Source organism: Trachurus japonicus, chromosome 8 (assembly GCF_045865225.1).
Source record: "Trachurus japonicus isolate A0001 chromosome 8, Traja_1.0".
NCBI classification, from domain to species: Eukaryota; Metazoa; Chordata; class Actinopteri; order Carangiformes; family Carangidae; genus Trachurus; species Trachurus japonicus.
This window is the reverse complement of record NC_140914.1, coordinates 1,825,738-1,852,347: the sequence shown is the minus strand read 5'-3', so window position 1 is coordinate 1,852,347 and position 26,610 is coordinate 1,825,738. Positions and strand designations below refer to the sequence as shown.

The 26,610-nt window shown below is 43.9% G+C and overlaps 2 protein-coding genes across 3 annotated transcripts in view; both read left to right on the top strand.

Moving 5' to 3' along the window:
- Positions 1-26,610, top strand: part of LOC146982284 (uncharacterized) — a 62,745-nt gene that overhangs the window by 21,401 nt on the left and 14,734 nt on the right. Inside the window, exons 9-11 of one of the 2 annotated variants that reach the window (XM_085783278.1) lie at positions 18,992-19,168; positions 19,713-19,886; positions 20,332-20,505. In XM_085783278.1, coding sequence (XP_085639404.1) covers positions 18,992-19,168; positions 19,713-19,886; positions 20,332-20,505 — 525 coding nt within the window. The remainder of the gene's footprint in view (positions 1-18,991; positions 19,169-19,712; positions 19,887-20,331; positions 20,506-26,610) is intronic. The other variant, XM_085783280.1, reaches the window with a different exon arrangement.
- Positions 7,646-11,797, top strand: LOC146982286 (uncharacterized). The gene is made up of 4 exons (XM_085785493.1): positions 7,646-7,800; positions 8,364-8,425; positions 8,683-9,156; positions 11,736-11,797. The coding sequence occupies exons 1-4, from the start codon at positions 7,664-7,666 to the stop codon at positions 11,795-11,797; spliced, it is 735 nt and encodes a 244-aa protein (XP_085641619.1). The 5' UTR covers positions 7,646-7,663.

The following is a 26,610-nucleotide window of genomic DNA, read 5'->3' as shown; positions in this document are numbered from 1 at the left end:
AATACTGACTCAGCTACACACCACCTATGGTTTATGGAGATAACCAAGGAACAGGAGCGCTAAGAAGCTTTGTTGTTGTTCGTTTGTTTCTTTCTTCCTCTCTCTCTCTCTCGTTCACTTCTTTCACTCTCTTTTTTGTCGTTTGTTTAACTATTATTATTGTTAATATTACAAGGCTATTATCTCCTCTTTTTTTCTGTTACTTATTTTCTCCTCTCTCACACATGAAACCTCTCATCACTCTATTACTTCTATTACTCGCTATATTTATCAATATTACCCTTCTACTATTATGTAGGCCTATTTTTTTTATTATCATTATATTGTTATTGATGTATTTTTCTTTATCTCTTTTGCGTGATTCATCGTGATCTTGTCTTTACGTTCCATGTTCGTTGCACCTGCTATTCTGTATTTTCTTGTATGTTTTTGTTTTGTTTGTCCTTTATTCTTGTTAACACCACGTGTGTCTTGTGTTGTTTGTCTTTACACAATAAAAAAGAAGAAGCTGTGAGTAGACAGAGATGTGAGCACGTTGATATTAAAGATCATTTTGAGGTCGACTGATCACGAAGGAAAAATAAAGCTTGAAGTATTGTCCAACAGACAAGATGGCAGCAGATGTGAAGACAAAACCTGCAACAGAGTTAAAGTTGGGAAGTTTGTAAAGTTTGTGTTTGGAGAGTCACAGATAAGATTAGGTTACATGATGTAAGTTTAAGGTAGAAAACCTGATAATGTTCTGTGTTAAAGGAGTTCATAATGTGAGAGCAAGTGAGGGTGTTCACATGTGTTAAATGTGCTCTCAAATTATTATAATTAAAGCAGATATCAGTGGAATGTTTTTGTTAATATAAGTCCTAAATAGTCCTATTTTCCGTCAGCAATCACTTACATGAAGTATTTCAGCCTAAACACGAGTCTCTCCGTCACTCTGCTCTGCTGTAACCCGAGGAGAAAATTTTCCTTGTGGGATACAAGTGTTATCCAATGAGGGGAGAGAACGGCATGAAGGGCTGTGTGTGCAGCCAAGGGATGCGCGTGAATGTGGTGACGTAGCACGAGGACCAATTGATGCCTGACAAGGGCGGGGGCTGCTAACTCATGGTGCGTTCAAGGAAACTCGTACTTTGTGTTTTTCCTTCCTGTGAAGTCATACCAGTTCGATCTGGTACGAGTTCACGGGTCGGAAGTTACGAGTGGCCGTTATAGGGAACTTTCACAGACAACAGGACGGTAAAAACACGAGCTACGGGTTACCTGGAACGCTACCAAGTCGTAGTTGTGACTTGAAGCTGTAACTTACGGTTTCAAAAGCCTGCCTTGAACACAGCATTAGCCGAAACGGCCGTGCCACTGATATCTGCTTTAATAATTAAAAACTTTATTTCAAACAGTCAACCAGCACTGACAAAGGCAACATGAGATCGCTTATTTTGAGAAATCATTCAAAATCATTGTGGTCAAATAAAAACAAATATAGACAAAGAGAAATTTGAAGAAATAAATTAATAACATAATATTAAAACAATATATAAATAAACACAAATATAAAAAAAACCTAAAACACATGATTAGTGAATAATAATTCAAGTAAAGACATTAAACATAGTGCACAACTGTTTCAGCTGCTTTTTGTTTTGTACAGAGGAAACTATTGAAATGTTGCTGCTCCATTTCTGTGTTGATAAACCAAGAAACGTGTCGTCTTGTTTGTTTCTGACATTTATGAATGTGACGTTTGGTCAGAAGTCAGATCAGATTAACCCCTTGTCACTCCTATAAATTCTGTAATATTCGCCTATCCAAGGCGTACCCAAAGTAAATTGAATGCTGTTCTTGAACTGTTTGGAGAATATGGATGGGCTTGGTCTCTTTTGAAAGGTAACACTCTGAAGTTTTTCCCCAAACTGAAATAATCACTATAAGTGCTACTATCATTGAGTAATCTAAGTGGGAGCACACTGAATTAGAATGTTTTTATTCTCGCCTGAATTTTTTTGTTGCAATCAGATGCCTGAAGATGAGTGTAGCTGAGAATTTTAGCTGGAAAACACAATGGGACTACAGCATGAAGCCTTACCTGGCCCCAGTTCAAATTTGATAACAATCCTGCTAAAAATGAGTATTTTACACATGTTTTTCTAAGTGTATATCTAGGCGTTTTCCTAAAGTTGCCATTGAGAAACAATACATGCGCCAAAGTGCAGCTTTTGCAAAGTTACGCATGGAAATGGCAGTGCTGCCTTTTCCCAGGGACCGTGAATGCAGCACATCGTTTTTTTCGGAATTTCATTGGCTATTCAATGCATCAGTGTCATCGGGATCGGTTTCTATTGGCTGAAGCCATTCAGCGCTGTCGGAGGGGATGTTCCTCATACAGACACAGCCACTCATTCGCTATTGCAGGCGGCAGCCGGGGAGAGGGAGCTTGTGATTGGTCGAGTGAGCTGTCAATCGAAAGCTCAGAGTGCAGCGCCATTTTGTGAAGTGAAATAAACATTGTTTTCATGTAAACGCCGGACTTATGAGGAGAAATAAACGGATTTACTGGATATACAATGCGTAATTTCATAAGATGCAGCAGCGGGATGAGGTTATCTACCGGTACAACCGTGTGTTTTGGACTAAATACTTTACTGGATTGGATTTACTGGACTTTTCTGAATGTAACGACACCAAGTTTGTGGGGAAACCCTGTGATCCTGAGCCTGCCCTGACACAAATCGTGAGTTATATCGGCTTTTTACGAACTTTGTTAGCATGTTTATAGTCTGATTCGAGTGTTGCTGTGATGATTATATTTAGGAATGGTCGGCATATCTTTAATCACAAGAGTTTTAGCTTTCCAACGATATGTGGCATGACTATTTCAAGTGACTGGTGACATCCTCTATGACACCTCCCTGATTAAAACCCCCCCGACGGTCGGAATGGCAACAGGTTAATGAGGAAAATACATCATTGTCCTTATTTCTGTGATCAGATCAGACTAATGTAACATTTCTGGAGTGTGCTCTCCACTTGTGGGAATGAACCTTTATTGTGGTGAAGTGCTGGAGTTGGACTTGACTGCCTCCCTGTGGTCAGAGTGAGGAACTGCAGAACCTTTTACTGTAAAGATTTTATTAAACAGAGTTATTGTTTGTTCTGAAAATCAACAAGTACAACTCAACAGGAACTTTCAACATTTATAAAATGTAAAATCTGTTCCTGTTTTCTCAGACATTAGTTTTCCTTGTCAGTAACAGTGTCAGCTGTTTCCTGTAAACACACAGAGGGAGGAGATAGAAAGTGAAAGTAGTTAGTTCAGACGCCATTTTAAGATGACAGAAGGAGTAAGAGAGAAGCTGCGTTAGGTGAGTGTTAAACAACTTTATTATTATTCTTCACCGTTAAAGTGTGTGAGTGTCAGTCCCTGTGAAGTGTGGAGGGAAGAGGAGTCAGAGTGAACTACTGAGACTAAAGGGGGGACAGCAGGAGGACAGCTACTCCCTGTTGTCTCAGTCTGACTCAGGCCCTGTCCACACCGACACTTTCACTAAAACATCTGCTTCTGCTTCGTCCTTCAAAAGCTTTACACTAGTCCAACATTGTTGTTGTTGTAGTTTCTGTCCAGCGGTGTTGCTCAGGTTACAGACACAGAACTTCTAATATTGAGAAGTGCCACTCTCGTTCAACTTCCGGGTTCTCGGAACACGTCTCTGTCCATGTGGGGGCGCTCGTAGGCGAGTGCAGAATGAATGGGAGTCAATGGGGATACACCCCTAAAAATCCACTTTTCTCTGGAAATAATTTTTTGTGAATTAATTTGAATGTTATTATTAAAAGGGGGGAGCAATAAAATGCACTTGGCTGAATATTGGATTTTTTAAGTTCACTTATCTGTTCTAAAAAGCCGTTCAAAAAAACATGATGACGTCACAGCCAAAGGTGCTGCTTTACGGTTTCTGAGTCACCTCAGAGCACGATGAGAGCCCGTCTACGGAACCGCATACTGTAATCATGTTATATAACATAATTTAAAAAAAAGAATTTAATGCAGACGATTGGTTCAGTGTAAAACATGTATTTATTGATGTAAATGTGGTGAATGTAGGCTATAGAGCCTCCAGGCAGCGCTGTTCTTCGGTCCAATACACACATGAAGCTTCACTTTACATTTAACAAACTAATGTTACTGCCACAATTGTTAGAGTTCATCAATGAGACCAACATTTATCTCCTAAAAAGAATTTAACCAGCCGCTGGTAAACCTCTAAAAACCTACGGGTAAGTTAATTGGCGATCGTTTTCTCCCCCGGGATGACGACGGAGGTTGGCCGGCCGAGCACGTCAGCAGACCGGCTCATTGCTCCACAGGTGGAGCTTCACTTCTACAAAAACATCGGAGCAGATGTCTAAACAGCCGTCATTTGGATAAACTGACCGCATACTGAGGGTCTAAACAGTTACTTTCTCGCTTGAAAAAAAAAGTTAAAATAAAAAGTTAATAAAGTGCATAATAACAGCGTTACAGAAGGAAATAAAACAGCTTTTTGCCCGTTTTACAGCTATTGTGTCATCAGGTGGGATCTCTGGTCGTAAATAGTCGCAAGTCCGTCACTGACCAATCAGCATTCATTAGCAGAATGCTAGTGTGTTACGGCCAACAACAGCCCAACCTGTAGGAAATTGAAAGGACAAAACTTATCAACAATTTCACTTCTAACCTATAATCCATTTCAGAAAATACAACAATATTTGCGGTTTTTCGACGATTACCAGGTGAAAGGGACAAATTTAGCCTTCTAGCTCCATAGGACCCCATTCATTCTGCACTTGCCCGCCAGCACAACTAGTGGAATTCTGGTGGAACTGCAACCAAGTTCGATGCAATGGGGCTTATGGAGAGTGGTAAGGCTCGTCGTAGACTGGCTCTGTTACAGGTTAGAGAGCTGAGGCTATGACGTCATCGTTTCACTAAAGATCTGTTTGTTTTTTTCTGAGGCGGCGTTTGGAGATTTACTCACACTGGGACCAGGTTTACAGTTTTAGGACAAAACGCTGATATGAGAAATAAAAACTGTTAACATACTGTATTCTGTATGTGTGTGTGTGTGTGTATGGGGTGAAATCGATATCAAAACAACCGGAAAGACGCGTGGGGAGCATACATCAGTCCGACTGCCCAAAAGTCCGACGGCTCATTTCTCCGACTACCCATTCAACAGTGTTGAGGTTAGGTTTAGGGTAAGGTTAAGGGTTAGGGCTACTTAAGTCGGAGAAATGGGAGGTCGGACTAATGGACGCAAAAATAAAGAAATGTATGGTCGGAGAAATGGGTAGTCGGACAGACGTCATGCGCCCAAGACGTGCAGCGACGTGTGTGTGCACGCATGGTTACTTTGTTACGCGTGCGTGCGTTGTTACGCGCAGGTTGTATTTCACGCGTGACAAAAGCTGCGTACGTATGAAGCAGCGTGTGCACGTCTGTCAGTCACTGTTTGACAAATTATGTTACGCGTTCACACGTGCGGTCGCAGATTTTGCTGTTGCGCAGCAGGAAGTTGATCTGCACCGTGCGCACCACTCCGCGTAACATAACGTGTAATGTCGTTGGCCTTTTCATTTTAGTCAACCAGGGGAGGCAGCAGTGAGCCAGACTTTGCCTGCCGGACCGGAAATTCAAAAGAAGAAGAAGAAGAAGCAGAAGGAGGAGGAGGAGGAGGAGAAGGAGAAGGAGAAGGAGAAGGAGAAAGGAAAAGACCAATATAATACATCCATGGAAAAGACCCATGAGATAATTATATTATAGACAGGAGGAGGCTCAGTGATGTCATGTCTTTTAATGCTCCATGGTTGACACTGATTCTGCATTGATATTTCAATTTCAACCTTCCTGATGGCTCGACAGTTTTGTTACAGTATGTATAAAATTATTAATAAAGTGTAAAAAAAAAAAAAAAAAAAAAACTCGGCCGGGAGTGTGTTGCAGCTATTCAGGTACACAAACCTAACGCACATCTCCAGCTGTCCCAGCAGTTGTCAATGAACTGATTACATGCGGGGGGCGTGGTTAACTTACAAATGTTTGTATTAATTTGTGTCTGCAGGCCATGTGTAAGCAAAGTAAAAGAAACAGAAACAGAACTCTTTCGTTTTTCCGTTTCAAAACCAAAAAAAACATTGTTTTTCTGTTATTCTGTTTTAAAATAAAAAACAGAATAAGTCTTTGACTTTTTTATTGTTTTGTTATTATGATATTTGGAAACTTCCGTCCTGGAGCAACTCTCTCCACACCCCCCGCTTGCGTCCGCTCCCACCCCCCACCCCCCGGCCGGAGCTCCGTGGTCCATGCCATCAGAGTCAGGTCACGCTGCTGATCCGCCCCGCTGACCAGGCAGCGGCCTGCTCCTACAGCGGATCGCTCCGTCCCGGACCGGGGAGCGACGTCGCCGCAGCCGCCACTGCTGCTGTGAGCTGCCTGGTCAGCGGGGCGGAGCAGCAGCTTGACCCGGGGATGGCATCTGGACCACGGTCTACAGCGGCTCAGACGCAAGGTGTGGAGAGAGTGGCTCCGGCCGGCCGCTGTGGCCAGCTGGGACACGGATTATTCTCTCTGTCTTCATTGAACAAATAAATCATGTCATGCAGCAGCCTATATATCTGTATCTCGTATTGGATCGATTGCACCATCTACTGGATGAAAATGAACACAGAACAACTACGCGTCACGTTACACGTAGTGGTGCGCACCGGGCAGATCAACTTCCGGCTGCGCAGCAATAGTCTGCGTGTGTGAACGCGTAACAACATTAGTCAAACAGTGACAGACAGACGTGCACAATCTGCTTCATACGAACGCAGCTTCTTGTCACGCGTGACACAGTTTGCGCACGTCGTTTCCGCGTACGCGTGAGCGCCTGACAAAAGTGTTCTATCAGCTTCACACGAGCGTTAATGCGTGCGTTCGCTAAATAACGCATGAATGTTACACGTGGTCACTACGCGTAGTGTGATTACCGGCGTGCAGCAGCCATCACGCGTGAACGTGCGAGTGAACGGGGGGCCATTATAAGTCAATGAGGAAACTACATTACACGTCAGGCGCTGTCTGCTGCACAGGCGTCAAAGCACGTGGGTGTGACATGTCCAGTTGATAGGTGCACACGTAATATGACACGATTGTACCAGCATAGTGTGTGTGTGTGTGTGTGTGTGTGTGTCAGTCAGTGTAAACAGGCAGTTAAGAGGAAAGTTAAGGGAACTTAAGTGAGACATCTGAGCTCTGAATCCTCTGTTTATTTCACCTCTTAATGTGAAAACTGTGTGTGTTTGACCTTCAAAATAAAAGTTTAACACTGACCCAGAGAAGATAAAGAGTCTGAAACACAGTTGATCCACATCAGACCAGGTTCTGATCAAAAACCAAAGGAATAAGACACAAAACTTTTATTGTTTTAAAGACTCGTTATCTTCTCTGGAAAAGTGTTAACGTTTTACACTCAACACAAAATTAAACACAGTTTTCACATTAAGAGGTGAAATAAACAGAGGATTCAGAGCTCAGCTGTTGAATTTAATTTCCCCTTAACTTTCCATTTAACTGCTGAATCTGAAGCTAACGTCAGTGTTGTTAAGTGTTTCTGGTTTCTCTCTCAGACTGACTGAAGTCCTGAAGATGAGTGTTAATGTGGAGGAAGAGGAGGACGGACCAGAGTCTCCAGGATCCACCTGTCCATCTCTGAAGAGTGACCAGTCCATAGGAAATCCTCCAGACTTAAGTCCTGAACCTGGACCTGGAGCGTCAGACTCCCGGTAAGAGACCTGCTCCAGCCTCTTTAGCAGTGTTGAGTGTGTTGAGGTTCTGCAGCTCATAGTGACTGTGAGTCAACAGGAACTGGTTCTTGTGGTTGATCAGTGTCTTCATACTAACTGCTCAGGTCTCTTCATGTTTCTTCTGAACTGATCTGATGAAAGAACATCTGGACTTGTTCCTCCTCCATGTTCTTCCTGCAGCTGATCAACATGAGCTTTAAAGACGTGGCTGATTCCAGGTGGTTTGGTGAACGTTGATGAGCTGGTTTCTAACAGAGTTTACAGCAGTTTGCAGGATCATTTTACAGCCTGAATGATGAGTTTCACATGTTAGAGCTTCACTGTAGACACTGTCTGAGCAGCAGCATCTGGATTTGTTCACAGAGATGATGTCTAATGAGTCAGGAAACAAGATTCTTCAGTGAAGGGACTAAATGCAGTAAATGGAGTCAGTGAAGGTTGAAGCCTGAGTCAGAGAGAAACCAGGAACCAGATCCATCAGACAGATCAGAGATGTGGAGCTGAGACTGTGACATGTTGTTGATCCAGAAATGTCTTGACAGGAGGAAGAGGAGTGGTGACTCTGACGTCCTGAAGGATCATGGACAAAGACCCAGAACCAGAGGTGAGCTGCAGACAGCCAATCAGAGCAGCTGTGGACAAAGTGAGACTGAACATCTGTCTGCTGATGTGGTCATTAGTGAAACCAGGACCTGTTGTTTTCTCCAGAGTCATTGTTCCATCACACAGCACTGACATTTAAGATGATGATTCAAACCTTCTCTTTGTTGTCTGTAGTTTTTCTGTAGCTGATGAAAATAATCTGATCAGATTGTCAGACTCTCTGTCTTCAGTCTGACTCTGTCTCTTCTCTCTCAGCAGATCGTGGTCTGCAGGAGGTTTTAGATCAACATAAGATCAGTCTGAGGAGCAGATGTGAACGAGTGACTGAAGGAACTGAGGAAACAGGAAGTGGAACAGGAAGGGAAACCCTCCTCAACAGGATCTACACTGAGCTCTACATCACAGAGGGACAGAGTGAAGAGGTTAATACCCAACATGAGGTGAGACAGCTGGAGACAACGTCCAAGAAGAAGAAGATCCTCCAGGACACTCCAATCAAGTGCAACGACATCTTTAAAGACTTACCTGTCCAACAGAGAGAGGACGTCTCTACGGTCTCACCTGTCCAACAGAGAGAGGACGTCTCTACGGTCTCACCTGACCAACAGAGAGAGGACGTCTCTACGGTCTCACCTGTCCAACAGAGAGAGGACGTCTCTACGGTCTCACCTGTCCAGACAGAGGACGTCTCTACGGTCTCACCTGTCCAGACAGAGAGAGGACGTCTCTACGGTCTCACCTGTCCAACAGAGAGAGGACGTCTCTACGGTCTCACCTGTCCAACAGAGAGAGGACGTCTCTACGGTCTCACCTGTCCAGACAGAGGACGTCTCTACGGTCTCACCTGTCCAACAGAGAGAGGACGTCTCTACGATCTCACCCGTCCAACAGAGAGAGGACGTCTCTACGGTCTCACCTGTCCAACAGAGAGAGGAGGTCTCTACGGTCTCACCTGTCCAACAGACAGAGGACGTCTCTACGGTCTCACCTGTCCAACAGACAGAGGACGTCTCTACGGTCTCACCTGTCCAACAGAGAGAGGACGTCTCTACGGTCTCACCTGTCCAACAGAGACCCATCAGAGTGGTTCTGACCAACGGCGTCGCTGGCGTTGGAAAAACCTTCTCGGTGCAGAAGTTCACTCTGGACTGGGCCGAGGGCTTGGAGAACCAAGATGTCAGTCTGCTGGTTCTGCTTTCGTTCAGGGAGCTGAACCTGATCAGAGATCAGCGGTTGAGTCTTCTCAGGCTGCTCCATGTTTTCCATCCAACATTACAGAAGGTCACAGCAGAGCAGCTGGCTGTCTGTAAACTTCTCTTCATCTTTGACGGCCTGGATGAAAGCCGACTGTCACTGGACTTCAACAACAGGGAGGTTGTGTCTGATGTCACACAGACGTCATCAGTCAACGTGCTGCTGACAAACCTCATCCAGGGGAATCTGCTTCCCTCGGCTCTGGTCTGGATCACCTCCAGACCTGCAGCAGCCAATCAGATCCCTCCTACATGTGTCGACAGGGTAACAGAGGTCCGAGGCTTCACTGACGCCCAGATGGAGGAGTACTTCAGGAGGAGGTCCAGTGATGAAGATCTGTAACGCCCGCCAATGTAATAATGCCCACAAACGTAATAAACCACAAACGTAATAAAAATATGCAGCTTTTAATGTAATAATCCTGCAAACGTAATACATTTTCCACAAACGTAATAGCCGCTGCCTACTACAAACGTAATATGCGATTTCCCACAAATGTAATAACTATTACGTTTGCAGAGATTTATAACATTTGTGGGGAAGTGAAAATCTTCAATTTTCAATGTAATAAAATGTAATAACGCAATGACTAATGGTCGTTGTGTTGGTTGTTGTTGTTTATATCTACTAATAGCCTACTGACTGTGCGAAATCCAGCTGCTGACTCTCCGCTCCACGATCACGGAGAGCCCACCCCACCCTGCCCACCCCTCAAACAGCGCATCTCTCTCTCTCTCTCTCTCTCTCTCTCTCTCTCTCTCTCTCTCTCTCTCTCTCTCTCTCTCTCTGGCAGTGACACGCTGTCATTCATTCATATTTCAGCACTGAGACAGCGGACAGCGACTTGGTCATATTCAGCACTACGAGACAAACTACTAAGACAAAATATCAGCAGTTCCCCGATAAATCCATGGCACTGTACATAGTTATGAGGCAGAAAGAGAACTCAACACTGTCTTCTCCCGAAGTAGAACAATATTATATAAATAAATAAATATATGATAAAGACAACGTTTCGAGCGACTGGCTCTTCGTTGTATTTGACTCCGTACAGTAACAATAATAATAATAATAATAATAATAATAATGACTATATAAGACCCCCGTTTTGCAGTTTGCAAGTAGCCTATGGTGTGTGTTTTAAATAGATAGCCTGGATAGTTTTACGCATGCCTCTGTCAGGCATACAACAACCACTTCATGCAGTTTAGTTAATCTTTTTGTTAATTTTCGTTTCTTTTGGATTTTTGTGCGTATTATGGAGCCGTTTTGGTCCATGTTTGTAAGTCTTTTTTTCCCCTGAATTATATTTTCTAAAGATGCAACAAGCGGGGTCGGAGTGTGTGATTGAAAACCACCACGGTCTGCTCCTCGTTCACGTATCGCCTCCTTCGGATGCCGAGACTTTGTGATTATTAGTTTTAAAACATCATATGTCATATATGTCAAACAAGAGATTACAGTTTACAGAGCGCGTTTGAGCCGCGGACTCCGAGACGAGAGGAGAATGACACCGGGTCCGAGCCTCTGATCAGCAGGTTTGGTTTTTAGCCAGGAGCCTCCACTCTCCCTGTAACAAGCTACAAGTCATTTGTCAGTACAATTAGTCCCAAGCAGTTTAAAAAATGAAACATAAGGTAAATATCCTGCATATTTTCTCTTTTGCTCCTCTGACCAGATCGTGTCCATAGCGGTGTGTTGGTAACGGTCTGTCATACAGAAATAACAAAGTAACACACACGCATCACATTATGAAAGTGCTTGTGATTTTTTGGGGGCTAAAGTGGGGGACAACAGAGCTCAGCCAGGTGGAGAGCGTAGCTATAGCGCACACCCTCGTGTACATTCCAATGATAAGTTAGTTTAACATTAGGTCGGAGGGTTTTCCCCCTACCTGTTTATTGACAGGGCTGATAATGACAGAGGACAGATATTGGCCGCGTTTCCCAGATTCGATCTTTCTTAAGGACTTAAGAAGGCTCTTAAGAAGGGTTCGGCTAAGAAGGAGCGCTAAGATACGGGTGTTTCCCAGATGCGTTCTTAACTGCCTTCTTAAGATCACGCCAAAGAAGCTTCTTCAGAAGCTCTTAACGGGAGCTGTCCACCACCAGAGTACTGAAACTGAATCAATCGATGCCAGGCAAATCGATTATTATATCACACGCCACCTATTAAGCGCATAAATCACACACAGTGACAAGCGCAGCTGCACCGACGGGCGATGAATAAACCGAAAACGGGATTTCCACTTGTCAAACATGGGGTTAACACAGGTGTCGGCGGGCCTGATTAGAAACTTCTCCGCTGTTGTTGCCGCGTTGGTCACGGGCAGCGACGGACTGGCCGTAGGTGACACGGCACAGCCGCGTAATGATGCGGCCAGACGGCTGCTTGACCATGTGATTGATGTGTGTGAAAATAAAAATGTGCGCAGGGGCTGGCTGGTTTACAGCCAGACAACTCTGGAAAGGATGAAAACACAAGGTAGCAAATAGCTCACCTCATAGAGTATCCCCACTGCAAGTTGAAGCATTGCTGTGGTCTGGGTTCAAATTCACCCAATAGAAAATTATTTTGGTGGTCAACACGTTTTTCTTTTCTCATCATCACTGAATGATCAATGCTATACATATGTATATAGGCTACATATATATTTAGGTAGTGGAGTGTTAATGCGTGACAGTCTTTTTAGTGCCAGTATAACATGGCACGGGAGGATCGGTGTCACGGCTGCCACACTCCGTGACACTGACCCTTGCTTGCGATGCCCCCACCACACCAAGAAGCTGCCCACTGCATAAAAACACGATGCAACAGCGACACTAGGGGTTGATTTAAGAACGGCTGTGTTTTTGATGTTCATGCAGATATGGCACGTGGATGTGTGCGTAAAAAATATGATAAATGATAGTCATGATGATTAATTTTATTTGTGTGCCTGATGTGCAGAGCACACGTTATTCCTCATATTTAGGTTATTTATTGTTCTTATTTTATTTTTTATCTCTATTTTTTATTTCGGCACATATTTAATATGTTTTAAACATACGATGTGCACTGTTTAAATCTTGCTTAGTGTGATATTGATTTGCCTTGAAAAAGTGCTAAAAAGTCGCTAAGAAGACTCGAAAGAGTGGGTCAGCTCGATCTTACGTTTCCTTCTTAGTGAAAGATCTTCTTAAGCTAAGAGCGACTCTGGGAAACACGTTCTTCTTTCACAGCGTTCTTAAGAGCGCTCCAAAGAAGATCTTAGCGCTAAGAGCTTCTTAACAAATCTGGGAAACGCGTTGTGATTGACAGAGGGAGATAGCCTGATTTTTAAAAAAAGGTAAACACAACACTTATAAGTCTAAATAGGCATCTAAAGGTTTATTAATTCAATTCAATTTTCCCGCAGACAGCGGCGAGAGAGAGAGAGAGAGATGCGCTGTTTGAGGGGTGGGCAGGGTGGGGTGGGCTCTCCGTGATCGTGGAGCGGAGAGTCAGCAGCTGGATTTCGCACAGTCAGTAGGCTATTAGTAGATATAAACAACAACAACCAACACAACGACCATTAGTCATTGCGTTATTACATTTTATTACATTGAAAATTGAAGATTTTCACTTCCCCACAAATGTAATAAAGCTCCGCAAACGTAATAGTTATTGCATTTGTGGGAAATCGCGTATTACGTTTGTAGTAGGCAGCGGCTATTACGTTTGTGGAAAATGTATTACGTTTGCAGGATTATTACATTGAAAGCTGCATATTTTTATTACGTTTGTGGTTTATTACGTTTGTGGGCATTATTACATTGGCGGGCGTTACAAGATCTATCCAGAAGAATCATCTCACACATCAAGACGTCCAGGAGCCTCCACATCATGTGTCAAGTCCCAGTCTTCTGCTGGATCAGTGCTACAGTTCTGGAGCACATGTTGACCACAGACCAGAGAGGAGAGCTGCCCAAGACCACGACGGACCTGTTCTCACACTTCCTGCTGGTCCAGACCAAGAGGAAGAAGAACAAGTACGGTGAAGGACATGAGACGAGTCCACAGGAGCTGACGGAGGCCGACAGGGAAGTTCTTCTGAAGCTGGGGAGGCTGGCGTTTGAACAGCTGGAGGAAGGAAACATCATGTTCTACCAAGAAGACCTGGAGCAGTGTGGTCTGGATGTCACAGAGGCCTTGGTGAACTCAGGACTCTGTACTGAGATCTTCAAAAGAGAGAGTGTGATCTTCCAGAAAACAGTCTACTGCTTTGTTCATCTGAGTGTTCAGGAGTTTCTGGCTGCAGTCTACATGTTCCACTGTTTCACCAACAGGAAGAGAGGGGTCCTCAAGAAGTTCCTGAGAAAACAATATGATGATTTAACCCTGGATGACTTCTTGAAGAGAGCCATGCAGAAATCCCTCAGCAGTAGAAACGGTCACCTGGACCTGTTTGTTCGCTTCCTTCATGGCCTCTCTCTGGAGTCCAACCAGAGGCTGTTAGGAGGTCTGCTGGGTCAGACAGACAACAGTCCAGGAACCATCCAGAGAACCATCAACAACCTGAAGGAGATGGAGAGTGATAAAATCTCTCCTGACAGAAGCATCAACATCTTCCACTGTCTGACGGAGATGAAGGATCAGTCAGTTCATCAGGAGATCCAACAGTTCCTGGAGTCAGAGAACAGATCAGAGAAGAAACTCTCTGAGATCCAGTGTTCAGCTCTGGCCTACATGCTGCAGATGTCAGAGCAGGTTCTGGACCAGTTGGACCTGAAGAAGTACAACACATCATATCGGGGACGATGGAGACTGATCCCAGCTGTGAGGAACTGCAGGAAGGCTGTGTGAGTCCAGACATGATCAATAATACCATCAATTAGTTTCTCACACACACACACACACACACACACACACACACACACACACACACACACACACACACACACACACACACACACACACAGTCTCAGGTCAGTTGTGTTGTTTCTCCAGATGTTTTAACACTGAGTTTTAAACTTGCAGATGTTTCAGTTTGAGCTTCAAGCTGAAGATTAAAGTCCAACAAAGATGGACATGAACAATGTGCAGGTCTGACAGAGTGATGAGGGTCAGGGCTGGGTATTGATCACTGATCACCTGAATCCATCTGATCTCTGATTCACTTTGATTCCTGATTCAACATCATGATTGTGTTTTAGATTTCAGTCCAACTCCAGTTTGACTTGGACATGAATGAGACGCTCAGAGAACTGATGCTGTAAATTGTTGCATTATTAAAACCATGAATGTTGACATGATGAATGGAGCCAAAGCAGTTCCTTTAATGCACTTTCTATTGAACATGAGCAACAGTGGAGTCGTCATGGCAACAGATAGCAGATGTAGCAGCAGCAGCAGCTCCACTGTGTGTCAACAGTCACAGCTGCTTCTTCACATCCTGCACATAGATCTGCTTCCATTCAGCTCCACACAGTTTCTACCTGACTGGACACTTGTTACCTTGGAGTCTAGAGGCTGCTGTGTGTGTGCTGCTAGTGTTGTGTGTTTGTGTGCGCTAACACACCTGTGCTTCACCTGCTGGTTCAGTTGTGGCTGGTTGTGAAGTCGAAGCAGCTGCAGCTCCAGTGTAACAGACTGACTGTGTCATGTTTGTGTGTCCATCATCAGCACAGACACACAAACTGTCAGAAGAGTGAAGGACGATCAAAGCAGCTTCTCTCTCTTTTTACTCATCAACCATCTCAGTCACTGTGCAGCCGCCAGCTCTCACACACTTTTAAGGTGGAATGTTTTCTTGTGTGCTGCTCAGTGACCCATGGAAATCAATCAGTCCACCTTAAATGTCACCATGACAACCTGCAGCGTGTCCTTAGTGTGGATTAGATCTGTGCAGGACACACACTTTAGTGGTCAGATCTTCTGACTAAAGATGTTTCTACATTTCACCTTGATTTTCTTTGACTTCATTTCATGTTTGGAGAAAATCAATGTGTGTGAGCGTTGTTCAGGTGACACCTGCAGCTCTACACCTGAGCTCACCTGACCACATCTACCTGTGTCGGCCGCAGGAGCCTGGATTAAACATCCATCTGGGCTTTGATGAATGGATGTTGGAGGATTCAAGAGGAGGTGGATCTGAATCTGAATGGGTTTTTCCAGCCCAGCCCTGATGAGGATTATCGTTTCATGTCCAACACAAAGAGAGAAGATGAACTGAACCAGAGTGTGAAGAGCACATGTTGATCACATGATGACATGTTGTGTGTGTTTAGTACAAATTGTCTGATTTTACTCTCACACATTTTGTTTCTTCTCTAATCACAGACTTGGTGGTTGTCTACTCTCAGAGCTTCACTGTGAAGTCGTTGCCTCAGCTCTGAAGTCCAGCCCCTCCCACCTGAGACTCCTGGACCTGAGTGACAACGACCTGGATGATTCATCAGTGAAGCTTCTGTGTGCTGGACTGGAGAGTCCAAACTGTAGACTGGAGACTCTGAGGTGAGTTCACTGACTGGAGCTGTTGTAGTTGTTTGAAGCTTCAGCTTCTCATTGGTTCATACATGTCAGGATTTGTGTGTGAGGATTTTTCTCAAGAAGCTGAAGAGAGAAAACAGTTGAGATGAGTCCAGAGAGAAGAAGGTGAGAGCAGTCGTAGTGTTTGTGATTCAGAGCAGCAGAGAACGAGCTCAGCTTCTACAACTGTTGTTTTCAACTCAGACACTTGTTGTTGAAGCAACGTGCAGCACTGATCTGAGAGCAGATGTTGAGTTGTGGTCAGAAACACAGCAGCTGGTGGATGTTGTGGAGCTGACAGAACCATGGGAGGAAGCATGAGAGGAAGCAGCTGAGATCCACAGAGCTGGCAGCAGAGGCAGAGGAGGCTGGAAAGCTGCGCTCCAGTGGAGGCTGGCTGTAGGGAGCTGTTGGCAGCTAAAGTCTGCTCCCTGGTAGCTCAACTGGCTGGGAGAGGCTGGAGTGTGAAGCAGGAAGTGAAGAGCACGGCACACACTGCAGCCACTTCCTGTCAATGACTGTGAATGCTGAGAATCAAGGTGAGACAGGTGAGAGCAGAGCTGCTAGTGTTGGTCTTGTTGCTGCTGACATGAAGCAGCTGCAGAGGCTCAGCTGGTTTGTTTGGAGGCTCACCAAGATGGGCTGAAGGTTGTTGCTTCATGTGGCGGCTCAGGCTCAGAGTGTTGACTCAGTGCTTGGCTGAGGGCAGGAGTCAGAAGCAGCTCAAAGTGACAGCTGAGCTTCTTGAACGTGGGCTTGTGTGAGCTGTTGAACACAGTCAGTGTGTTAGCAGAGCAGAGCAGCAGCACAGAAGCTGAGTGATGAGCTGCTGTGGACGGGCTCGCCACCAACAACCTGCTTCACACACTTTCAAAACGCCCACAGAGAAAAGCTGACCACGTCGTTCTGAAGATTGTCACAACTTGATGTTGCTGTCAAACAGCCCTGAACTCTGGAGCCGTGTTTGTCGGCCATCGAAGCGGCGTATCGCTACGCACACGCGCACTATGATGCACACTAGGGCTGTCAATCTTCCCCCCAAATCAGGTTCGAATTTCTAACCCATCTTATGTTAAATATTCAAATAATATTCGAATTGTTAATGTTTTTTTGTTTTTTTTACCTCATTATAGACGAGGGGGGGGGCAGGGATGACGGTGGCGACAACGACACAGCAGAACAATCCTGCATAGGAGCTGTCCATGATTACTTAACCAAAAGTCTCTTTAAGTGTTAAACAAAGAGAACTATGGACTGTGGAAGTTTGAATAGCAAAAATACAGAAGTTATCTTGACGTGAACCATATGTTGCGATATAAAAAAAAAGGAAAAAAAAAGAGGATCGTTGATTCGGTGGAAACCCGGCTTCACAGGCGGGGGCGGCGTCCCCACCCTCCCCCACCTCGCGGGGGCTGCGGGGTTAGGGCGGGGACAACCCTCCATTCCGACACACCTCCACTTCGACACCCCGCTGTTCCGAAACACCCCCACTTCGAAACACCGCTGTTCTGACACCCTCCCCCCCGCAGCTGTCCAATGTCCACGGTGCTGAACCGCGTGACGTTGTTTACACTCTGTGTTGTGGCTTGTCTGTGAAACGTGCTGCTCAGGGACTGGGCAGATCTGTCCCACTTGCTTTCTCCCAGACTCCGTTGTTGGAGATCTCCACACAGTAATAGAAATACTCCCCCCCCCTGCTCCGCTCGAGCGTGGCTGAACCCGGCTTGAGCTCACAGGGGCGCGAGGCTGCAGCCGCCGCTCGTGCTGACAGCTGACTGAGGGAGATGCTTTGGTTGGGCTTAGGCAATGAAGAAAGGAGTTGGTTAAGTTTAGTAAAAAGACCAGGTAGAGGCTAGACAGGCCAGAAGCATAATGAACATTAGGCTATATGTCATTAATATTAAGTATTTGCTTGTTTTGCAGTTAATTATGCACATGATCAGTTTGACCCCAAAAAGGAAAAAAGGATCAATGCGCACTGCGCACTGGGGGTTTCCCTCACTGGCCTTTTCGGAATAGCGGGGTCTTCAGAAAAAATAGAAAACCCCGCTATTACGATGAATGGAAGTCTATTGTCGGAAAGGCGGGGCTTCGGAAAGGCGGGGTGTAACCGGTTAGGGCACAGAGTAGTGGTGCAACAGATCATAGCTGATCCGTGATCAGCACACAAGTGGTCCGTGTGCGTGTAGTGTGGGGGACACATACATGCACCGTGGCGGCCGAATGAACGGGCAATTTAAAAAAACTCTGCTCGTATATTTGAAGCTGCAGCTTTACCTTGTGCACAACAACAACTGCATTTTGTTTTATCAACATGTGTACTACTCCGAACGTCGCGACGCATTACGTTAATTTGCCTCGTTACGGAAGGCAAACGTTCGAACGTCAGTTTCCACCTTCGAATGTTCTCATTTTGACTAACATTCGAATTGTATTCGAATAGCGAAGTTCGTTCTGACAGCCCTAACGCACACTGTGTGAGTCCAGATGAGCTGTTGGAGTGAGAAGGAGCTCAGTGACAGAGTCTCTGAGAAATGTGGCTGCACAACATGAGTTTGTCTGGATGGAGCCACAGGTGGAGCTGACAGGTGAAGAGGCGGAGTCACTGCGTCTGTGTTGAAGCAGCAGCAGCTTCTCATGAATATTAATGAGCTGTTTTCTCTCTGTCACTGTTTAACCTGCTTCCTGTTGCTTCAGCTGTTGGACTTTGATTTTCTAAACTTGTTCTTTCTGAAGCTTCTTCAGCTCTGAACAGATGATGAGACACTGAACGCTGTCAACAAGGAGCTTTGTCCTCAACTCACTGCTTTTATTCTTTATTCAGACTGGAGAACTGCAGTTTATCAGAGATCAGCTGTTCTTCTCTGGGTTCAGCTCTGAAGTCTAACCCCTCCCACCTGAGACACCTGGACCTGAGCTACAACAAGAAGCTGCAGGATTCAGGAGTGAAGGATCTGAGTGGTTTTCTGGAGAGTCCAGACTGTAGACTGGAGACTCTGAGGTCAGTTCACTGACTGTTGTATCTGATCCACCTACAGTGGATTAAAGTAAACTTATAAAAATATACTTTCTTCTGAAAACATTAAATTGAAATAGATTATTTTCTGTGTTTCTATATTTAGATTTTAATGCATCTTGAGCAGGACATGTCCTCAAAACAAAAATCTCTTCTTCTAAATAATCTGTGACAAATGATGTAAAATGAGTCCAGAAACACAGAGTTGTATTAATTCCTCATTTGAGTCCAGATTTATTTACCTCTTTATTCAGATTTTTATCAAAAATCAAAGTTACACCACTTGACACTGGGTTTCATCACATCATTGACCCCTGTGCTGTTAGTTTATTGATTTAACCCTGATACCAGTTGATCAATAAAGTTATTGATAATAATAATAACAGAGAAGAAGAAAAATACAAAGTTAGAGACATGAAATGGTACAAATATAAATCTGTCTAAAAGAATCAGAATCTATTAATCAGGACACATCTGATTATTGATCAGTTATCAATGAATTAATCTTCTTCTTTTATTCTTTATTCAGATTGGAGCGCTGCAGGTTGTCAGAGATCAGATGTTCTTCTCTGGTCTCAGCTCTGAAGTCCAACCCCTCCCACCTGAGACACCTGGACCTGACTGACAACAAGCTGCAGGATTCAGGAGTGAAGGATCTGAGTGGTTTTCTGGAGAGTCCAGACTGTAGACTGGATACTCTGAGGTCAGTTCACTGACTGTTACTGTTGTAGATCTTAGATCTTTGATCCACAACTGAACCTGATTGATCTTCACTCAGAACTTGAATCATTGACTTTGATTGAACTTTGATTTGAAATAGTGGTTGTTGAATATTTGCAGTTGTTGTTGTGTGAGAATGATTCTTCAGTTTCAGCTCATTTCACTCAGTGGTCATGAATAATGTCTGTTCACTTCAGTTCAACCTTCACACACACTCGTATTTCTCTCAGTCAGACGACTCATGTTTTCTAGAAACTCTGGAGAAAATGTCCAGTATCAGCTCATCAACTCACTTCATCTCTATCACAACAATGTGCACAAGATCCTCACAACTCATGTTTGGACAAAGACACTGAAATTCACCTGTTGAAGAAAAAACTCTTCTTTCTGACCATCGATGAATTAATCTTCTTTTATTCTTTATTCAGATTAAAGGCCTGCAGTTTGTCAGAGAGAAGCTGTTCTTCTCTGGGCTCAGCTCTGAAGTCCAACCCCTCCCACCTGAGAGAACTGGACCTGAGTGGAAACGACCTGCAGGATTCAGGAGTGAAGGATCTGAGTGGTTTTCTGGAGAGTCCAGACTGTAGACTGGAGACTCTGAGGTCAGTTCACTGACTGTTGTATCTGATCCACCTACAGTGGATTAAAGTGAATTTATAAAAATAGACTTTCTTCTGAAAACATTAAATTGAAATAGATTATTATCTGTGTTTCTATATTTAGATTTTAATGCATTGGTAACCCTTTAATTTCCAGGCCGTTAATTACGTCATAATGTCAAGAAATTACTAAGAAATAATAATAATAATTGCGTAGTAATGTCAAGAAATAGCCTAGAAATAACGGTCAATTTCATAGTAATTTTGAGAAATATAGCCAGGAAATAACTTTTAATTGTGTAGAAATAGCCCAGTAATAATGGTCAATTGTGTAGTAATGTTGAGAAATATAGCCCAGAAATAACAATTAATTGACCTTTCGCAAAAGCTCCGCCCCCCTTAGTTACCGTTGCTAGCCCGACAAGCTTCTCGATGCTGCCCGAGTGTCAACAGTGTTTTTATATTGAGCGTCTTGAGGCATCAGAGTCTCAGAGGCATATGAGCGCTATATTTATGAATATTAATAATCACTAAACATTCTGACACCACTACAAAATTGCGTAGTCACAATGTAAACATAATGATGATCAAAATACGGCTTTTATCGATTCATAAATTGCATCATGTGGCACATCTGCAAGAGAATACGGGTAACAGGACGTGGTGTTTGTGTCGCGCACCGAAACCAGAGCTTCTTCTTTTCTCCCCACCGAGAGGATTCAATCTGTGGAAGTACACTATAGTAGGCCTACAGTGTTTCCTCATACGTACAGCTCCTTCTATTTTTTTTAAATTGTCGCAAATACACCGCTGCATGTGTTCCGTTCATTCATCTCCTCATAGCGCTGTTTGTTATTGACACAGAGCTAGAGAGAGAGAGAGAGAAGCGCGAATGCTGCAGCAGTGCTTGGTGAAAGGGAAAGTTGTAAGGTCCGATCGCCCCCCCCCCCCTAAAAAAATCCTAGAGGAAACACTGTGGTAGTGAGTGATTTGGGATACAGCCCTAGTCCTGCTAGCTTACCTTGGAGCAGATGTAGGCTGTATGCTTGTTTATTTTCATGACATTTAGCTGGGAGTGGGAGAAGGGTCCGGCTGCGGGGTGGGGGGGGGGCTTCCACACGGTTTGACCCATTGTAGGCACCTCTCCTGTTGCGTTTTCAGCTTTGGGAAGGGAAAAAACACAACTCCCCCAGCCAAACTCTTCGGGTAACTACTGTCCGACAATACACTTTGCTTGTCGGAGGTCCGAAGCTTGACGGACCTTGTTTACATAGTAACGGTTGCTATGATGTCTGATTGGACAATGACCGTTCGGGGGCGGGGTTTTGCGAAAGGTCAATTGCATGGTTGTCAAGAAATATAGCAAAGAAATGACAGTCTAGTAAAATAGACAGGTTGTAGTAGTAGAATTGCATGTGAATTACTGCTAAGTATTGGGTAATTACAGAGTAAATAGTATCGTTTCCATGATATAGTCAAGTACTTTCAGTGTCATTAACCATTAACCTGATGTAATTGTAATTTCCAGTCTTACCTTATGGTTATCTGTTTCCCAATAGCAAATGGTAGATCTGGCAACTGCTGTAAATGTCACCGTAGTTAACCCATAATTACCTTTCTGCTGCCTGCAAAGTGTAGTGGGCTTTGTTCCTTAGAAACGTATGGGTAGTTTCAACATAACTAACACGGTAATAAGATCTTACACTGTAATAGTCTTGCCCAGTCACCCATTTGGATCAAATGTGTAAATATTTTCCAACAAAGATAAGCTACGTACCATGAAATGTCACAACATGAACTCTTTTTAGGAACATAGAAGCCATTTCCAAATGATGGAGGAGCCGCACCCTCGTTTCTCATTTCATTATAAAAAACCATAAGCAGTCTGATCAGAATGGTGCATATACATACACACATACATACATACATATACCTACACAGTACGTCCCCCACCGACCATCCTATATCCACAAACCTTCACAACTCAAAAACAAAATAGGTCGAAATTTCCTATGTTACATTACACAACCCATATCAATCCTCAACTACAAACATATGCTCAAAAAACAGTCCAAATCAAACAAACAAGAAAACTTCATGTTTGTTGCAAAATTAAGTTAATTATTTCCCTTTGTTGCTCTCAACATTTTCTCTTTTGTACTTTTCAAAAATATTATTTTTAAACATTGTTTTTAAATGGGCAACATTTTTTTACTATCTTTAATATCTTCTGGTAAGCTATTCCAAAGTTTCACTCCACAGACAGATATGCACATACTTTTCAACGTGGTACGAGCAAAAGGTTGCTTTAACTTCCCTCTCCCTCTTAGGTTGTACCCTCCCTCTCTTTCCCCAAACATTTTTTGGATTTTTCCTGGAAGTAGATTGTGCTTTGCTTTATACAAATATTGTGTAGTTTTGCAGTCCACTAGATCTCTAAATTTCAATGCTCTTGATTTTAAAAACAATACATTGGTATGTTCATGGTACCCCACATTATGCACTATTCTTATTGCACGCTTCTGCATGACACATATCGTGTGTAAGGTGCTTTTATATGTGTTACCCCAAACTTCGGCACAATAGGTCAGATAAGGAAGAACAAGAGTACAGTACAGTAGGGGTTTCACCGAATAGTCGAATATTCGAATATTCGACTATCAAAACCACTATTCGAGTCATAGTCGAGTATTCGCCTTTTCCTTTTTTTTCTTTTTTCAAAAGCCCGGTGCTGTAATAAAGCCGTGGAATGGCATCTACATTAATGCTCTACAGCAGATATGCAGCAGGGGGCGCTGTGGGCGTGTGTGAGACTAGTGTAGTGCTTGTGGTTCCCAGAATGCATTGCGGCCGGTGAAGCCAAAGCAGCTAAAAGCTGCTAAATCAAAGCAGCTAAAAGTTACCGTGGTAGCACTGTTAATATGTCACTTTATTAAGTTTTAATATTTTTTCATGAGAGAAAGTAACCGTTTTGATCCTTAATGTGCGGTTAGTTTATCCAAATGACGCCTGCTTGGACATTTGCTCCGACTTTTTTCGGATCAGTGAAGCTCCGCCTGTGTGAGCAGCCACCCGGGAGCAGCCAGTCACCTTTCCCAGGCTGCAGAGCTGGTCGGCCGCCTGACGTCCGTGACGACGATCGCTGATTAACGTACCCGCAGGTTTTAGAGGGTTACCGCCGGCTAGTTAAATTATTTTTTAGGAGATAAATGTTGTTCTCATTGATGAAATCTAACAACTGTATCAGCAACATTAGTTTGAATGAAAAGTGAAGCTTCAGGTGTGTAATGGACAGAACAGCTGCGCTGTTACCCGGGGCTCTGTACAAAAATCACCACATTTACATCAATAAATAAATGTTTTACAATCAGTCAACATGACATCTTATTTCTTAATTCTATAGCATGTAACAACGACCGAAGGTGGATATAACTTAAGTTAGGCTATATGGCTATTTCGAGCGAAGGAGTGTCCGACGCAGCTCTGCTCTGCTTATGACCGGCAGATTAAAAAAATATTTATTTTAGAACGTGTCGAAATGAATAGCAAATAATAGTGAGACTTCCTAATGTATAAAATATTAAATGCATGTAAATGCTTATCCACAATGGATGACAGCGAATACATTGTGTATTTATAACAGAAGCAAACAGTGTGGTTATGGCTGGAAGCTGAGGTGCCATATGGATTTAGAAAAAAAAAAATCTGGCGAATATTCGACTATTCGTCGACTATTGGGAAGTATTCGGCGAATACTAAAATCCAGTATTCGTCAATGCCCTACAGTACAGTGAGTATAACGATTTATAATTAAGTATATGTCTTGTCTTACATAAAATACCTATTGTGCGTGAAAGCTTGGACCTAACATATTTAATGTGAGGCTTCCAGCACAAGTTATGGTCAATGATCACACCTAAAAATATATTCTCATATACTCTTTCGAGCTTAACTCCGTCAATTTCTACTTCCGTCTGTATATCTAGATGTTTATCCCGCTTTCCAAAAATCATATATCTGTTTTTTTTAATATTTAAAGATAATTTCTTAGCATCAAACCACAACTTGAGCTTTTCTAGCTCTCCAGAGACAACCTTCAAAAGTTGATGGAGGTTCTTCCCAGCACAGAAGACATTCGTATCATCAGGAAAACCACACAATTAAATATATTAGAGACATTACATATATCATTGATATATAAAATAAATAGTTTTGGTCCGATTATTGACCCTTGCGGTACACCACATACAATCTCTGCGAGAGTATACTTTGTGACACCCATCTGTACAAATTGCTGTCTCTTTTCAACGTAACTTTTTAACCAATTCAACCCTACCCCTCTGATCCCATATCTCTCCAGTTTCTGTAATAAAATTGCATGGTCAATAGTATCGAACGCTTTCTTTAGATCTATAAAAACACCCACTGCATACTTCTTGTCATCTATTGCACTTGTTAACTCCTCAACCAGTTCCATCAATGCCATTGCTGTTGATCTGCCTGCTCTGAAGCCATACTGACTTTCCATTAGCAACATGGGCCCTAGTTTGCTGGCGCAGCGCAGGTGGCGCAAGGTAGCGCAGCCGGTCTAATGCAAGTTTCGACCAGCGCAGCCTAGCGCAAAGTCAGATTGGAAGATTGGCAGATCGCGCTGCGCTGAGATAGGCGTGGCCGCGCAGCAGGGGGAGGCGTCACAGATTCAGCTTGGTGCAGTGGAAGTTTTGTGCGAAAATGTCCCGCCGAGGTTGCGCTGAAAGCTCGCCACCTCCAACCAGGTCTAGTCTCAGCGCAGGGCGAAGCGCAGCAGGTGCAGTGGAAGTTTAACTGACTGACCTGCAGTGCACACACGTCACCAAGACCTCACAGGCAGATCTCCACAGTTCCAGACACATTTCAATGCAATAAATATCCACAATAACCACTATTTAATGCAACTAACGGAATCAACACGTGAATTTATATCTATATAGATTGTCCCGTCACATCTGACGTCAGATCAAAGCAGAGATCAAAGGCTGTGGCACGCGTAATGGAAACTCCACCTGAATTAACACAGCAGGGACGAACTGGCACTGAAAAGCAGCTGTGGATGTCCCAAAAGCAGGACTGAGGGTGGATGACTGCATGTCGCTGCCATGTTGAGATACCACTCTGCCCTTGTGATGATCGCTTTATTTATTTATTTACTTATTAATTCATTCGCGCGAGCGACCGCATCACGCAGCCGTAATGAAAAACAAAACACAAATCATCATCTCTCTTAGTCCACCACAACAGCCTCGGTATCAGATAGTCAGTATATAGCCTACTACAGTATACTCAGCATCTCTATCACAGAAAAAAAAGAGAAAAAAAGAGACGGACAGAGAGAGAGAGAGAGGAGGACAGAGAGAGAGAGAGAGAGAGAGCGTCCTTTACGCTGATTTCATCCACATGGTGTTTGTTCATGTTGTGATTAGTGTAGCCTACACCTCTCATCTTATACACAGGGTTTGAATAAATGTGAGTTTCTTTATTAGTTTATTAGTTGTTGTTTCTTACATTGGGCAGGGGTTCTCAGTGTATCAGATCAATCCTGGTTAAGTATATTAGTAAACTCATTATTGGTCACTCTGAGCTCGGACCTCCGGACCAAAACAGCTGTTTCCTCCTGGGAGAGGTTCGGCCTCTGGCGTCGCTGTTTCCTCCGCCCATGTCCAAGTATAAAATGACAAACTTGCAGCGCGCATCGCCCGCCGCGCAGTTAAAGGTGAGGAGAGGAGCTCCTTTGATTGGTGAAGATCTGACTCGGCTGTGTCAAACCCACTCCACGCCTTTCTCTCCTCCTCCTGTCTCCCTCCCGCCCTGTCTCCTCCCTCTTCACCGTTTGCGCCGGTGGGAGGGACGAGGGGAGGGGCTGCGCTGGTCTAAGTCTGACTGCGCGGCCCACCAATCTTGCGAAATGGACCTGGGCCACACCCCGTTGGCGTGGCGAAGCTGCGCTGCACTTAGACTTCGCTCGGTTTAGGAAACTAGGGCCCCATGTGTTTATCAATGAAGCTGTCCAACCTAACCGCAAAAAGTTTCTCCAGTATTTTAGAGAATTGTGGAAGCATTGATACTGGCCTA

Excerpts from the sequence above, each read along its gene's own strand:
- LOC146982286 (XM_085785493.1), top strand. The coding sequence starts at position 7,664 with ATGAGTGTTAATGTGGAGGAAGAGGAGGACGGACCAGAGTCTCCAGGA. Across the intron at positions 8,426-8,682 it reads ACAAAGACCCAGAACCAGAG|ATCGTGGTCTGCAGGAGGTT; the intron begins GTGAGCTGCAGA and ends CTCTCTCAGCAG. Across the intron at positions 9,157-11,735 it reads AGAGAGAGGACGTCTCTACG|ATCACGCCAAAGAAGCTTCT; the intron begins GTCTCACCTGTC and ends TGCCTTCTTAAG.